Source organism: Ruditapes philippinarum, unplaced genomic scaffold (genome assembly GCF_026571515.1).
Source record: "Ruditapes philippinarum isolate M1 unplaced genomic scaffold, ASM2657151v2 ctg7345_1_1_1_1, whole genome shotgun sequence".
NCBI lineage: Eukaryota > Metazoa > Mollusca > Bivalvia > Venerida > Veneridae > Ruditapes > Ruditapes philippinarum.
The window spans coordinates 11,304-27,347 of record NW_026864835.1 but is presented as its reverse complement, the minus strand read 5'-3'; the positions used below and the strand labels follow the sequence as shown (position 1 = coordinate 27,347).

General features: G+C 31.8%; 1 protein-coding gene across 1 annotated transcript; it reads left to right on the top strand.

Annotated features, from left to right (window-relative positions):
- The first annotated feature begins 5,366 nt into the window (after positions 1-5,366).
- Positions 5,367-13,503, top strand: LOC132726975 (neurocan core protein-like). Its single transcript, XM_060712388.1, has 8 exons — positions 5,367-5,438; positions 6,301-6,378; positions 6,634-6,709; positions 7,154-7,252; positions 7,475-7,680; positions 12,188-12,275; positions 12,756-12,968; positions 13,121-13,503. Exons 1-8 carry the CDS (start codon positions 5,412-5,414, stop codon positions 13,126-13,128), a joined length of 795 nt encoding a protein of 264 aa, XP_060568371.1. The 5' UTR covers positions 5,367-5,411; the 3' UTR covers positions 13,129-13,503.
- The last annotated feature ends 2,541 nt before the right edge of the window (positions 13,504-16,044 follow it).

Sequence of the window (16,044 nt, the reverse complement as noted above, 5' to 3'; positions counted from 1 at the left end):
TACATAATCTTGATGTTGATATTGTCTTTTATGAACAACAACATCTAAATACTGCATTGACCGTTCGACCATAAAATTATAATTACTTCCTTTTATAAAGTTTCTGACGAAGGTAACGTTTGAAACCCCTAAAATTTTATAAAATTGAACTACTTATTTTTGTTTCACTTTTGTTGACATAAAAATATATCAATGTTTATGTACAGCATACACGTAAAAGAACTTGGTATACACCTGTTTCTACCCTCTCATATCATATTATATTATATTATATATTATATCATATTATATTATATGGAGATCCAGCATTAGACCGAATGAACGAGATTAATTGTCACGGAGAAAATTTGCCTCGACCGTCTAAGGATGGAACTATTGATCCCTTAAGTACAGATCCGATTGTATTCCTGTTGAACTAAGCGGGCTAGCAAAGCTATATGTGTGTTGCTTTTGTATAATATACAACGGATCAATAAACATGCAGAAAAGTTCAAAGTTTACGTCAGGTTCTAAAACCTTTTTCTTCTGTATTTTTTATTCTATATTTTCCATTTCTTTTTTTACAATTGTAAAGTTAAAGAATGTTAAGCGTTAAAAAGAAATCATACGTGATATTGCCATCCTTAAAAATACAAAGAAAGTTTTATCTTGCGTGAAATTATTATTTGCCCGGTAAAAGCAATTAGTTGAAGCACTTTTAAATTATATTTAAAATAAGCAAGTTTTGAAATTTTGTTGAGTCTGTGTCTAAGATGAATGAACGTAAAAAATAAGGTACACATTAGGTAATATAATGTTGAATATTCTAGCTCACTACCGTTTTATAAACTTATTTCTTGAAAACCCTTCACATGAATCCTCCTTTATTTAACAATGTGTGCTTTTATGTAATTTTATCCATGAAATATGGTGCTATATCAGTCAAATATATTTCATATTTTTTTAAAATAAATATGAAATATAAATATGAAAGTGGGTGGAGTTAAAACTCATATTTATTTGAAGGGACTTCTTTCGCCATTTTGTTTGAAAAATCTGATAAATACAAAACAGCTTTTTGGTGAATTTTGCTTTGAAAACTATCTAGAATGACAGAAAATGGTCTAACTAAGACAATAATTCCGAACACCAATATCTTTAATTCAGTAATTAACGTATAGACGTTTAAACAGTTGTTTACGTGACGTCACAATGTAACGCCAAATATCGCGTGCAAAACAAGACGCAATGATATATTACTGCGCGCTGTAAAATTGCAGTTGTGTAGCGAGCATTAGGGTTTGTAACCATTTTCTTTCATAATGAAATTAAATAAAAAGGTTATTTTCTCGTTTTTCGTGAAATATGGTATATATTTTCACTCAACATGATAAAATGCCACATATTTTCACTCGCCGTCCCGGCTCGTGAAAATATGTGGCATTTTATCATGTTTCGTGAAAATATATTCCATATTTCACTCAAACGAAAAATTATCCTCTTAATATTAATTCACATTAGTTATTAGCAATATAACGAAAACAGAATATGTGTTTGACAAGCATTGATCGAAATAAAGAGATTGAAATGCCAGATAATTAGAAAATTAATGCGTACTGAGATAATTATTTGTCTAGACAACTGTTGCAATATTTTACAGTACGTTCAATCATATTAATCAGAGGTCATGTTTTCTTGTTTTTCATTTATATAAATTCAAATTTACATCAAAACAACAACTGTTGCTACCAAGCACGTGGATAACTTTAAGCACTCGCTCTATTGTTGATCTAGAATTGTACCAGGTATTTCATGAAAAAGTACAATATACTGCATGGTACTGCTGCCGATGCTCAATCCAAAAAAGGTAATTTAATCGTCGGTATATGATTTTATGGTAAACATTTTCACAACATGCTCACCGCTCAAACATTAATCTTTCAGATTGTTTTTGGAAAGTACAAGTTAATCCAATTCAATGCTTTTTTTATAAACGTTTTGCTAAAGAGCTCAATACTGTTGCAACATTTTCTTCCCAGTGTGGTGTCTCGTAGTGATTGCTCCTTTATATTCACAAATTGTATGCAGTTTTTGCGGTCGTTTGTATTAATATTATTTACAGTAATTCACATACTTGTTGCCTTCTTTTATTTGTTTTTAACCTATCAAGATGATTATGAATTCTAGCCAAACAAATGCTTTTTGCTCCTTTCCTTTGTACAAAATATATCACAATTTGTTATGATAGATTGTTATTTTAAATTGTTATGGTAAATTTGTGGTATGAAATAAGTATATTCCAAATAGTCTGTTCCTGATTTAAAGCAACTGTATACGCTTGGTACATTCATTTCAAATAAATTGTGCTTAGATTAAGACCACTATATACACTGAAAACGATTCTTTTAAATACTTTTTTTAGATTTTTCCTGATATAAGACAACATGATACGCTGGGTACAGTCAGTTCAAATAATTTGTGCTGGATTTAAGACCTTTTTGATCAATATATTATCGGTAAGTTAACTTTAATATATAATATGATTGTAAAATGTACAAGGTAAATAAACGTTTATTTGCTTAACATTATTACGAGTTCCCGTTCACAACAGCATATGTTACCAATCACGAGACAAACATAAGAAATATAACTGATCAGTTATACATGTATATCAATAGATCATACGATTTGTGAAATATCTTTGAACAACTTAACATACTTTCCTTTTTGTTGAGTTATTATTGTGCGTAACTATTTTATAACTTTAAGTACTACATTTCGTTGTTCAATAATTGTCTTTTATATCAATTTTATTACTGTCTGTTAAAATGGTTGACCCGAAAATAGAGATATACATTATGTGGTGTATTTTTCTTCCATCAACCATTGTAAGTCTATGCTAAATTCAAGCATGCCTTGTTGAAACTGTCTATTGTTAAAGAAAGTATTTTTACGCAACAAAAAATATGGAGTACTTTAATGTTCACACAGACTCGCAATGCTTTATATAGGTAGCAAAGATATGTCTTTTTCATAATTTGTTCATAATTTAAATAAACCTCATTTGCACACTGCTATAATAACACCCCCCCCCCCCTTCACAAGTAAGTCCTTACAAAACATTGTAAATGTATTGATATAGTTCTTACATTGATGCATTTAACAAGGATCTTTTCTGTTCGTGTTAACTCAAATATCAAAGCAGTCCCGTCTTGGTGATATCTCTTATTTGTTATCTGGAATGTTTTGGTTGTAACGGATCTTACAACCGGCGTATTTCGACCGGCTGTGTATCGCCATCTTTATTTTGTTTTAACGGCCTAATTCTTATTTTGATACGGCCTTTACCTGACATTAAATCCATGTGGAATTTCTAAAAGAATGTTTGGACGGAATATTGTACACTTTGACAAAAATATACTTTCAACTTGAGTACTTTAAATGTATGAACAAATTGCATACTGAACGCCAAATAAGAGTGTGTCTTAACATTCAGACAAACCCATCTCTTAAACGTATCATGCATGTCAGATTCAATATACCAGATATTGATCTGAACAGTGAACATACCATTACACATTGAAATAATAAAGACTTATAAAGATAAAGACTTTATACTTTATTGAAAACATGTTAAATAAATGGGCAAAATAAAATGAAAGCATTCTTAAAACGTTTGTATCAAGATCCGAGGTACTGGCAACAAAAATCATAAATTCCATCAAGTGCAGATGAACGGGGATAGTTGTATATATCAAATTTAAATATTTTCAGAAAATTTGTAAGTAAAATGGTTTTATAACTCAAACAAAACAACATGTTAAACATATTTGCCAGCTTTATCTTGTTTTTGTCCAAAGCTATATTTCTTATTAATCGTAACAGATTTGACATGACATTAAACGCAAAATATAAGTATCATTCGCCCGACAATAACAGCACGTGTTACTTCAATTTGTTTATAAGATTCATTAGTTTTATGATAACGGATTGAAACATTTGTTTCGTTATTAAGTTTCTACGTTCTTTATTTGTTTTTCTTTTGTATAAATTCTCCATGTCAAACGTTACTTCTCATCATAACACGTTGGATTTAAGATCAGGATAGAGGAGCCACTGCATCTTTGAATGTAAGTACTTTGATACTATTTTAACAGTAATTTTGTTTTTATAATCTTTTTCAGGCTTACTGACTGTTATTATAATGATATCCAACAAATAGATAGTTTTTAATATTTGATTTTTTTCTCTTATTTGCTTTTAAACGGTTACATGGAACTTTTTTTGTGTTGTACTTATTTTGTACACACAAGAGGAAACGCGAATTAGCATTGCGAATATTAAGACTTAAGCTACAATATAATCATATTTTATTATCGCCATCACTTATAGACATATTCATATTCAATTAATGTTAAAATCTCAAAATATTGTTCACATTTTCATTATATCAATAAGCAAATTCAGGATACAAGTTTATAATAAAGTTACAAGATGGTATAATCTTAAAAAATGTATCCAACGCTACAAGCAACATTGATCTGTCATTTTTGACAATTTAAGATATATAAAAGGGGATATATTTAAAGAAATGGAAACACAGTTGCAAGACATTACTTCTATTATTCACGAAAATCTTAGTTTTAAAAAATTAAATGATTTTGCAAAACATTGTCGAATGTACATAATGAAGTATTGTTAAATTAATAAATTTCAAAAAAATGCCTAAGATGTATTTTTAAAGAGATGTTTCAATAATACAAACATTGTCGGCTGGAGTATTAAAATTATTATAAAATAGTTAGTATAAGCGCATCACAGATTCGCAACAGCTTGTTAATTAAATAATCATTTTTTTATTAAAACATAAACATTGATATAATGGGAACAAAACTTTGATATTGCAGACTTGAGCGTTTACTATTTAACGAAACTTCATGTGCAAACTAATGTGGTAGATGTAACTAGTCAAAAACATGCTATTCTCCGTCTTATTTTTTTTTTGGCAAAGGGATGAAATTTTAATGATAAAAGTAGTATATAATTTTTAAATATACATTGTATTTTGCATAAGACTTGGTACCGAGGTTATAGCGAAATATTCTTATCACAAACTTAGATCAGGTATTTGATTTGTAAGAACCACTACAGATTGTGCACTAACCAATGAAAAGTCTGGGATTTGAGACACATCTCATAAATGGTTAATCACCGCGAGGGTTGGACCGTGAATACTTTTAAATGTCTTCTACATTACTGTATATATTTATTTATTTTTTTTTTTTCAATTTATTTAAATCGACCTACTGAAGGCGTCTCCCTTTAATCTGTGAACCAATGATTGTTATATGACAATATTGAAGTGTAATTATGGATAATCCTATCATTTTTTAGCTTTCAAATAACATTTGGTTATTGCTGAGTGTCAAAAGATGTTCAAAGGATTTATTTTATTAACGGTAAGTATTTCATGTCGTTAAAGGCAGATTATGCCTCAGAAATAAATACTTTTTCATTCTTTAAAATAGTTTAACATGAGTTTCATAATGTTCAAATTATGATTTTAGATCATTTTTGATGCATATATTCTTAAGAAAGTAGCGCTTAATGTGATTAAAGAAACAAAATGTAAACATAGTAGTATTTTGACTTCCATTTAAAGTATTAACTCACCAAAGTTTTACCCATTGCTGAAATGTTACAACTGCACAAGGTGTTTCAGGTATTTGACCATTGAGTAACTTTTAAAAACTGTAGTAGTGCACAAAAAGCTTTTCAGAAATGAAAACAAAAGTATTTCTGGGCCATAATGAGGTCAAGTTCTGTTACTGATTACCAACATTATGCAGTATCGCCACTGCTAAGTAAAACCATTTGAGAGAAAATTATTTCGGTCGTTGCGTAGAGGGGTTGCTCTAAAGAGGTTAAAAGCAGTGGAAACCTTTAATTGGTGGAAATAATAGTGTTGTTGTAGAGGGAATTACTCTTCTGACGGCTGGTCTGCAAGGGTCATACTTTATGTATAAATCATGTATGATTTTATTATTTATAGTGACATACTAGTACTTTTTAAGTACTTAAACATTCATTTATTTGAAAACAGTCTTTTGTAATCTTGATATACAAATACCCATAAAAGAATTGACACCGATTTTACAAGATTCTATTCTCAAACACAAAAAGCTTGACAAGTTATTACTAACAAAAATTAAAAGGGAAATTATAAAATCAAAAAAGGGAAAAAAAGAAATAAATTATAAAAAACACTAAAAATGACTTTGTACTCTTACCTGACGCAGTTTATTGTTATGTTCCTTGTAGACTATTTTACCATTAGCATATGGTATATGGTGGGCCAACGGAACACCATATTATGGAAATTGTGATTCGCATGTAGAGGTAAATTCAATACTTTGCAGCTAGAGCGCATGTTTCAAGTGCTCAAGATAGTTTGATAGCATTCAATGTAGCTTAAATTTGCTTTGAGAGCACACACAATTAATTACCTGTAAATGAATTGAATTATTCAACTGTTTTGAGATATATCTCGTTTCGCTACTTTTGTACTTAAAAAATGTTAACAAAATGCTAACGTGTCAATGAATGTTAATTTTGAAACAATTTAGATTTATGAATCTTATGTTATTTAAACAGTGCCCTAATGATACTGCCTGTTTGAGGCCAGGCTTTGGCAGCGCTGATAGCTCGGCACAGAGGAAATGTTACCGATGTGTGTAAACTACATTTATTTATTACATAAAATGATAACAAGTATAAATAGTTTTGTTTACTAGTATTCAAATTTATTTTAGTACGATTGTTTTGGAAGCTATAAGCTTATTGAAACACTCTCAAATTCGTTCCTGGAACTTACCAATACTAAGCAATAGATGTAAAGTTTCTTGCTCAAGAAAACAACGGCTTGCCCCTGACAGGGTTTGAACCCACGCGGTCAGCAATCCATAGATTACTGGTGCAATCCTAAGATTTACAAGTCCGACACGTTAACCACTCGGCCACGCTGTCACCAAGCCATTAGATAAGTTTAATCATTGTGAATTGTGATTAAAGTTACATTTAATCTTAACTACCATTGACACCGTACTCAAATAAATGTTGAAATTGTGCATTTTTATCTTAAACATAAAGGCATTCAAACCCTTTGTAATTAAAGGCTTATGCATGGAACAGGAACAGTGTTACTTCAAAAGTAGGAGGTTTGTTGCCTGTAATTGTACAAATTCCGGGTTCACAGGATGTCACTGCCAAAGAAGTAAGAATCGGATATCATTTTGACGTTGGTTATTATCTAATGCACATCAGAAGGTTACAAACAACCCATATTAATCGATATACATCCAAATTAAACAACAATTTGAAAGGATCAGCTTGTGTTCATAACTCTCTTTCTTCATTATAGTATTTATTTTACGCAGTCACTTATATTATTGTTATTAAAAACACACTTTTATCTCACAATACTTGCCCTTAACAGACATTGACAACTGTCAGCCAAATCCATGCCAAAATGATGGCACGTGTACAGATGGCATCAACAACTACACATGCACGTGTCCAGAAGGATACTTTGGTCGTGACTGTGAAAGTGTGTTAGTGGAGACATGTGAAGGCGATTGGCAGTTGTTCAAAAGTAGCTGTTATTGGCGCAGTTCAAGTGCTCTTAATTGGACAGCGGCTGAGGTAAGAGTTATATTGGACCTCAACACCATAACACTACCTTTTTCATAAAAGTGTTGAACTGTATGATATGACTGGAGAATGCATTTTTATTTTTGAAATTTATTTATTCTTTCTTCTTATTTATTTTATTTATTGATTTATCTTCTATTTACACTTGTAAATTGAATATTAATTATGTCATTTATTCATTTATTTGTTTATTTATTTATTCATAATTTATTCATTCATTGTTCTTTTTTATTTATTCATTTATCCTTTACTTATTTTATTTATTTATTTATTTATTTTTTATTTATTTATTTATTTATTTATTTATTTATTTATTTATTTATTTATTCACAATTTATTCATTCATTGTTCATTTTTTATTTATTTATTTATTAATTCATTCTTTCATTTATCTAACTTTCTATCTAATTTACCACTTAATGTTTTTTCATTAATGAATTTGTTCCAAAGCAGAATATGTTAATGATCTTTGACTTAGATCCTCACAATCCTTTAGCATTCTAATTGATATAATAACCTTTACATCACTTATTACTAGTAAGCTGTTTATGCGACTAGGTTAAGCAACTTGGCTGTATTGAGTCCTTCGTACAGGATTATATATACCTTATGACAAATTAAATTTGAATGTTCAAAACTGGTATTTATTTCAATAAGCAATAACAACACGTTGTTGTTGCTGCTATTCGAGGGGTTTGGTTTTATAAAGGACGGGAAACACACATACACACACGCACACACACACACACGCACACACACACACGCGCGAAATAACGCACAAAACGACAAGATTGGAAATGATGTAGACTCCGTTTGATTGAGCCTGATCATGGACGGTTTTGGAAAGTGTCAGCTACCGTCAACACCCCTAGCACCTACTTAAGCCTGGAGTAAAACTGACGCTTTAAAAGTCGTGAGAAGACTTTTAAGTTCAGAAAAGCTTACCGTGTAAAACATCTTGTTTACCTCTATGCATCATTTGGATAAAAAACGTAATAAGATTTCCTGCTAGCGGACCCGAACAATTAACGGCGACAATTTTTCATTTAAAGACCATTTATGCCTTAGAAATTCTATAGATTCTAACAATTCTATAGAATAAAAAATAAGAATTTCGGAGGTAAAATGTGCTTTTAAACAAAAAAACCTTTCCCATGCCAGCCAGGAATATTTATGCAAACAGAATGATCATATGGAAAATAGAGGCATTTAAAGACTTGTTATGCCTCTTTTTTTTTCTTTGTTGGTAAATTATAGTCATTTGACATATAGATGGACTAGGTTTTGCTTCTTTTGCTCTGGTAGAATTTGTATAACTTTTATTTAAATGACTAAGTATTTAGTATGGAAGTCAAAATACTACTTCTACCTTGATGACACATGACTGCATACCGTTATAACATATGACTGCATACCTTTATGACACGTGAATGCATACCTTTATGACACGTGATTACATACCTTTATGACACGTGAATGCATACCTTTATGACATATGATTGCATACCTTTATGACACGTCATTACATACCTTTATGACACATGACTGCATACCGTTATAACATATGACTGCATACCTTTATGACATATGACTGCATACCTATATGACATATGATTGCATACCTTTATGACACATGACTGAATACCTTTATGACACATGACTACATACCTTTATGACACATGACTACATACCTTTATGACACATGACTTCATACCTTTATGACACATGACTACATACCTTTATGACACATGACTGCATACCTTTATGACACATGACTTCATACCTTTATGACACATGACTACATACCTTTATGACACATGACTACATACCTTTATGACACATGACTACATACCTTTATGACACATGACTTCATTCCTTTATGACACATGACTGCATACCTTTATGACACATGACTTCATACCTTTATGACACATGACTGAATACCTTTATGACACATGACTGCATACCTTTATGACACATGACTTCATACCTTTATGACACATGACTGCATACCTTTATGACATATGACTACATACCTTTATGACACATGACTTCATACCTTTATGACACATGACTACATACCTTTATGACACATGACTGCATACTTTTATGACACATGACTTCATACTTTTATGACACATGACTGAATACCTTTATGACACATGACTTCATACCTTTATGACATATGACTACATACCTTTATGACACATGACTGCATACCTTTATGACACATGACTTCATACCTTTATGACACATGACTACATACCTTTATGAAACATGACTGCATACCTATATGACATATGTCTGCATACCTTTATGACACATGACTGCATACCTTTATGACACATGACTTCATACCTTTATGACACATGACTACATACCTTTATGACATATGACTGAATACCTATATGACATATGACTGCATACCTTTATGACACATGACTGCATACCTTTATGACACATGAAGGCATACCTTTATGACGTGACTGCATACCTTTATGACATATGACTGCATACCTTTATGACATATGACTGCATACCTTTATGACATATGACTGCATACCTTTATGACATATGACTGCATACCTATATGACATATGTCTGCATACCTTTATGACATATGTCTGCATACCTTTATGACATATGACTGCATACCTATATGACATATGTCTGCATACCTTTATGACACATGACTGCATACCTTTATGACATATGACTGCATACCTATATGACATACGTCTGCATACCTATATGACATATGTCTGCATACCTTTATGACATATGTCTGCATACCTTTATGACATATGACTGCATACCTTTATGACATATGACTGCATACCTTTATGACATATGACTGCATACCTATATGACATATGTCTGCATACCTTTATGACATATGACTGCATACCTTTATGACATATGACTGCATACCTATATGACATATGTCTGCATACCTTTATGACACATGACTGCATACCTTTATAACATATGACTGCATACCTATATGACATATGTCTGCATACCTATATGACATATGTCTGCATACCTTTATGACATATGTCTGCATACCTTTATGACATATGACTGCATACCTTTATGACATATGACTGCATACCTTTATGACATATGACTGCATACCTTTATGACACACGACTTCATATATTTATGACACGTGACTGAATACCTTTATGACACAATGCATACCTTTATGACATATGACTGCATACCTATATGACATATGACTGCATACCTTTATGACATATGACTGCATACCTTTATGACATATGACTGCATACCTTTATGACATATGACTGCATACCTATATGACATATGTCTGCATACCTATATGACATATGACTGCATACCTATATGACATATGACTGCATACCTATATGACATATGACTGCATACCTATATGACATATGACTGCATACCTTTATGACATATGACTGCATACCTTTATGACATATGACTGCATACCTATATGACATATGTCTGCATACCTATATGACATATGACTGCATACCTTTATGACATATGACTGCATACCTTTATGACATATGACTGCATACCTATATGACATATGTCTGCATACCTATATGACATATGACTGCATACCTATATGACATATGACTGCATACCTATATGACATATGACTGCATACCTTTATGACATATGACTGCATACCTTTATGACATATGACTGCATACCTTTATGACATATGACTGCATACCTTTATGACATATGACTGCATACCTTTATGACATATGACTGCATACCTTTATGACATATGACTGCATACCTTTATGACATATGACTGCATACCTTTATGACACATGACTGCATACCTTTATGACACATGACTGCATACCTTTATGACACATGACTGCATACCTTTATGACATATGACTGCATACCTATATGACATATGTCTACATACCTTTATGACATATGACTGCATACCTTTATGACATATGACTGTATACCTTTATGACATATGACTGCATACCTTTATGACACATGATTACATACCTTTATGACACGTGACTGAATACCTTTATGGCACATGACCTCATTCCGTTATTATACATGAATGCATACCTTTATGACACATGAAGGCATACCTTTATGATACATGAATTCATGCTCTGCGCCACATTTCTTAGTTGTTTAACATCACATAAGCTGAAAATTAAGTATTAAATAGTTTGAAAACATTAACTTAACAATTTTATAGAATATTGAAAGTTTCAAAAAACATTATTTGTAAAGATATTTCCATATAGATAAAGGGATAAGTCTAAGCAGCCGTTTGTTGGGGGTTTTTTCTCATTAATTTAACTTTTAATTATAATGTATTAAAATTTACTGCAATTACATATTTAAATATTCTTTGGTGTTTTGAAATCGTTAAGAAGAATAATTATATACTTGTATAAAACTTCAATTTAGTGACATCACTAATTACAACATACAGGATCTTTCATAATATTGACAGGATGATTGTGTTGCTATGGGAGGACATCTTGTGGAGATAACAAGTTTTTCAGAGGAAGACTTCGTACAATCACTTGGCCCAGGAGCATGTAAAATTTGTCATTTTTGCAAATAATATTTTCAATGTGTATTTCTCTGACAATCATTTGTAAAGCACGAGTATCGTTGTTAAAAAGAGAAATACATGTATATAAGTATCAGGTCTGTGTTATGAGAAAATTTATCAATGTTCTGTGTAGTGTATATTTTTTATGAATCTCAATAATGCTAGGGCATTTAATATTAAATAAAGTCATTATGGCGGCATGGCCCAGTTGTTAATGCGTCGGACTAGTAATCTTATGATCGCTAGCCGCATGAGTTCAAACCCCGTCAGGGGCATGTCGTTGTTTCCTTGAGCAAGAAACTTTACACACATTGCTCATTACTGGTTGGTTCCAGGAACGGATTCGAAAGTGAGTCTATAAGTTTATAGCTTCCTACACAATCGAACTAAAATAAATTCTGAATAAACCGAATGAAGTCATATGCTCTTATAATGACTTATATTGTTTTATGTTTTCTGACAGCTTTCATTGGATTAAATGATATAGAAAATGAAGGCGTGCATGTCTGGGTTTCATCAGGAAATCTCGCGTCAGGAACGTTCACAAACTGGAAAAACGGTCAGCCAGATAACGTCGATGGTGGGGAAGACTGTGTTGTAATGGCCGCTGCAGGACAATGGTTCGATGTACCTTGTTCGCTGTCGAGAATGTACGTCTGTGAACGCCAGACCATATGTATGTAAATTTTCTAATCAATGTCTTGTAACTATTTGTTTTGTTAATATAGATCTACTTAATGTTATTGTTGTTGTTTATTTTTTGCTAATTACGAAATATCAAATCAAACAACTGTTTGGTGATTTTTTTAAATTTTGTTATTTTTACAGTTGTCTAACCAATGGTATCGAATCGACTTTGACAAGGACAAATGCAAAACTGCAAAATCGATATGTTATTCTCAACCAGACAACTAAAACAGCTAAAAAAAGAAGATAAACCACCCAGAGCTTTGAATAATTGCAAAAATCACACATGCAAGAAATAATTATTAGCATATAATCTGTTTATTATTTTTCAAAACACGAAACATGTATTTAACGATGTATTTTTGGCAATTTGTTTTCTCCAATAAAATGATTGTTTGATGATTAGCTAGTTAACCAATTATAAATAGGGCATACAATCAATAATAAAAATAAGTATAGTAAATGTGTAAATTTGATTCATTTGTCTACAATTAAAAACATGATTTGTCTACAATTAAAGCACATGTTTGTTTCTGTTAGATTCGGGGTTTTTTTGCACAGCATTTAAAGATTTATTTCTTATAATCCCAACCAACAACAAAAGAAAACATAAAAAACCTGTTATCAATATAAATAATAAATATTAGAATTTTGTGCTGCTTTCTTACACAGACTGACAGCATATCTCATTACTCAACATTAGGAAATAGATATTCGTATTGAAGCGATATCGTTCCTATATAAATCGTACAGGTCTAGCTCTTGCATACCGTCTCATCGGAAACCATATTTGTGCCATTTTGTGTTAAAAATCCTTTGACGCATAACAGAGTTATGGGCAAGAGAAGATTGTTTTAACTGCTGACGTTTTACTTCGAAGTTAGACATTGACGTGGGAGCTACGGGTTTGGGTCTTGTGCATGAGACACTGTCTCACCATGCTACGCATTTGTGCGAAGTTCTTTCAAAATCCCTTGATGCAAGTCAAAGTTATGGGCCAGAAAGTATTCTCTACATGCTAACATTTGACCCTTAAGTGTGACATTGACCTAGCTTGCAAAGGTCTTGGTCTTGCGCATGACACACCGTCTCTTTTGTCATATTATTATGTTATTTTCATTGTTTCCTAGGGATCATCCCCTTACTTGATTATAAAATGTGATGTATTCCCATCCAATTAAAACTGGTGAAAACGTTAGCAGGTAAAAAGATATGATAACTTGACCTTTGTCATAAGTGCACCCAATGTGATTTTTGGTACGAATTAAAAATAATTTATTCACGAGACAAATGAAAATATCCTTTATATCATTCAAAAGTTGACCAATTGTCAATGGGTAGATAAAGTTGATCATTTATTATGCATATAATATCACTAGGTGCAACAGTTAGTTTAATATTTGAATAACACAAAACGGCAAAATTCAAAATGTTGCAGACTCGGTTTGATTGCGCCTGTTCATGGACGGTTGTGGGAATTGCAAGTTACAATCCCCTGGAACCGGCTTAAAAATAAAGAGAAACAAAGAATCCCTACAAATAGCACAAAACGACAAATTGAAAATGTTTTACACTCGGTTTGATTGAGCCTGTTCACGTTTAAGCCGAATTAAACATCAATCATGAACTTGTAAAATTTAGAATTTTGAAACATCCGCAGATGTGCCCACTTTGCGGTTATCATGGAACCTTCAATGTGACACGTTAAATGCTATGCTTTAAACCGCATAAATCTTTTTTTCAGGTTATGACGTAGTGTTGATAGACAATTTGATAGGAAATACCTTTAGTTTCAGTAAAGGATTAAACACTGTTTTGTAAATTCTTTTTACTCAAACTACGATTTTATTATGTAACAATGATGTCCGATAAAGACATACAAGTATGAAGAACTGGTTAATCAAAAGCTTAGGCCTGTATTGCCTATCAATACTATATCACAACAAGAAAAGTTTGTTTTAACAAACGAAAGGAAAGTGAGAAGCAATGTTTCTTTTCTTTGTGATGAATTTGTATGTATCCAACAATTTGGGACAGAAAGATACACTGAGACTGCAAATCGATCTATCGATTTGGATTGGACAACAACATAATCACTGAAAAGAGAGCGCGAGTTACATGTACCGTGCATGTTTCTGTCCAACATTTTAGTCCCAGACAACAATTTACAAAATAAATATATATTCTCTGATAAAAAAAATCAACAATTTCATTTCTGCACTTGTTTGTCGGTGAACATACATGATCGATCAATATTATACTATAATAGGCCATACCGGAAGTGTAAATGTTCACTCTATACTCCGGTCAAAGTCACGGTACAAAAACAAATGATGATCGTTTAAGAACATGCGGTAGTTAGGCAAGATGATCATTTCATGGGCTTATATTGATTAGCGCTATAGCAAGGCACATACTTTTATGCATGTGCGTATAGAGGCTATTCGTTGCCAAAAATCCAGCCTTTGAAACTTGACAATGCATACTTCGGTGCTACTAAACAGATTAGTAAAAATCTAATTGTCGATCCGAGAGTTACATACTGCACTGGTATTAAGCATTTTGATTATCTCGATTTGATAAAATGAAAGATGTGAACATGCAACTTAGATAAATTGCAAACTGTATTTATAAATGTATAACTTCAAATTTGCGACATGTAGAAATGTAAACGATAGAACGTACATAATACGTTTAATGCTGTGCATCATGACATTGAGAATGTAACTGCATCAACTTGACACACTCAGGTTAACAACACCACACTTTCCTTTTACATTATAACGCGATTAACATTTGTGAACGATTTTGCAACTTCCATATATGGAATTATCACGGAAATAGACGAAAATTAATAGGCGTAGCCAATTTAACGAAAGCAGAATATAAAGAGAGGTAACTCTTGCTGGTACAAAAATATTTCAAATTATATAGAAACTGTTACATCAATCTTGTCTTTGAACATCCTCTGATTTTGTTAAAACGTATTCTAGAACAGGATATTCAAGTTATGCAAAATTGGTTAAGATATAATGTAAAAATATAACAACGTATATACTGATAAT

Bases quoted from the DNA above. Each gene is read 5' to 3' on its own strand.
- LOC132726975 (XM_060712388.1), top strand. From the start codon at position 5,412: ATGTTCAAAGGATTTATTTTATTAACG. The intron at 6,710-7,153 runs GTGTGTAAACTA...TTGTAATTAAAG, and splicing joins ACAGAGGAAATGTTACCGAT to GCTTATGCATGGAACAGGAA. The intron at 7,681-12,187 runs GTAAGAGTTATA...TAATATTGACAG, and splicing joins TTAATTGGACAGCGGCTGAG to GATGATTGTGTTGCTATGGG.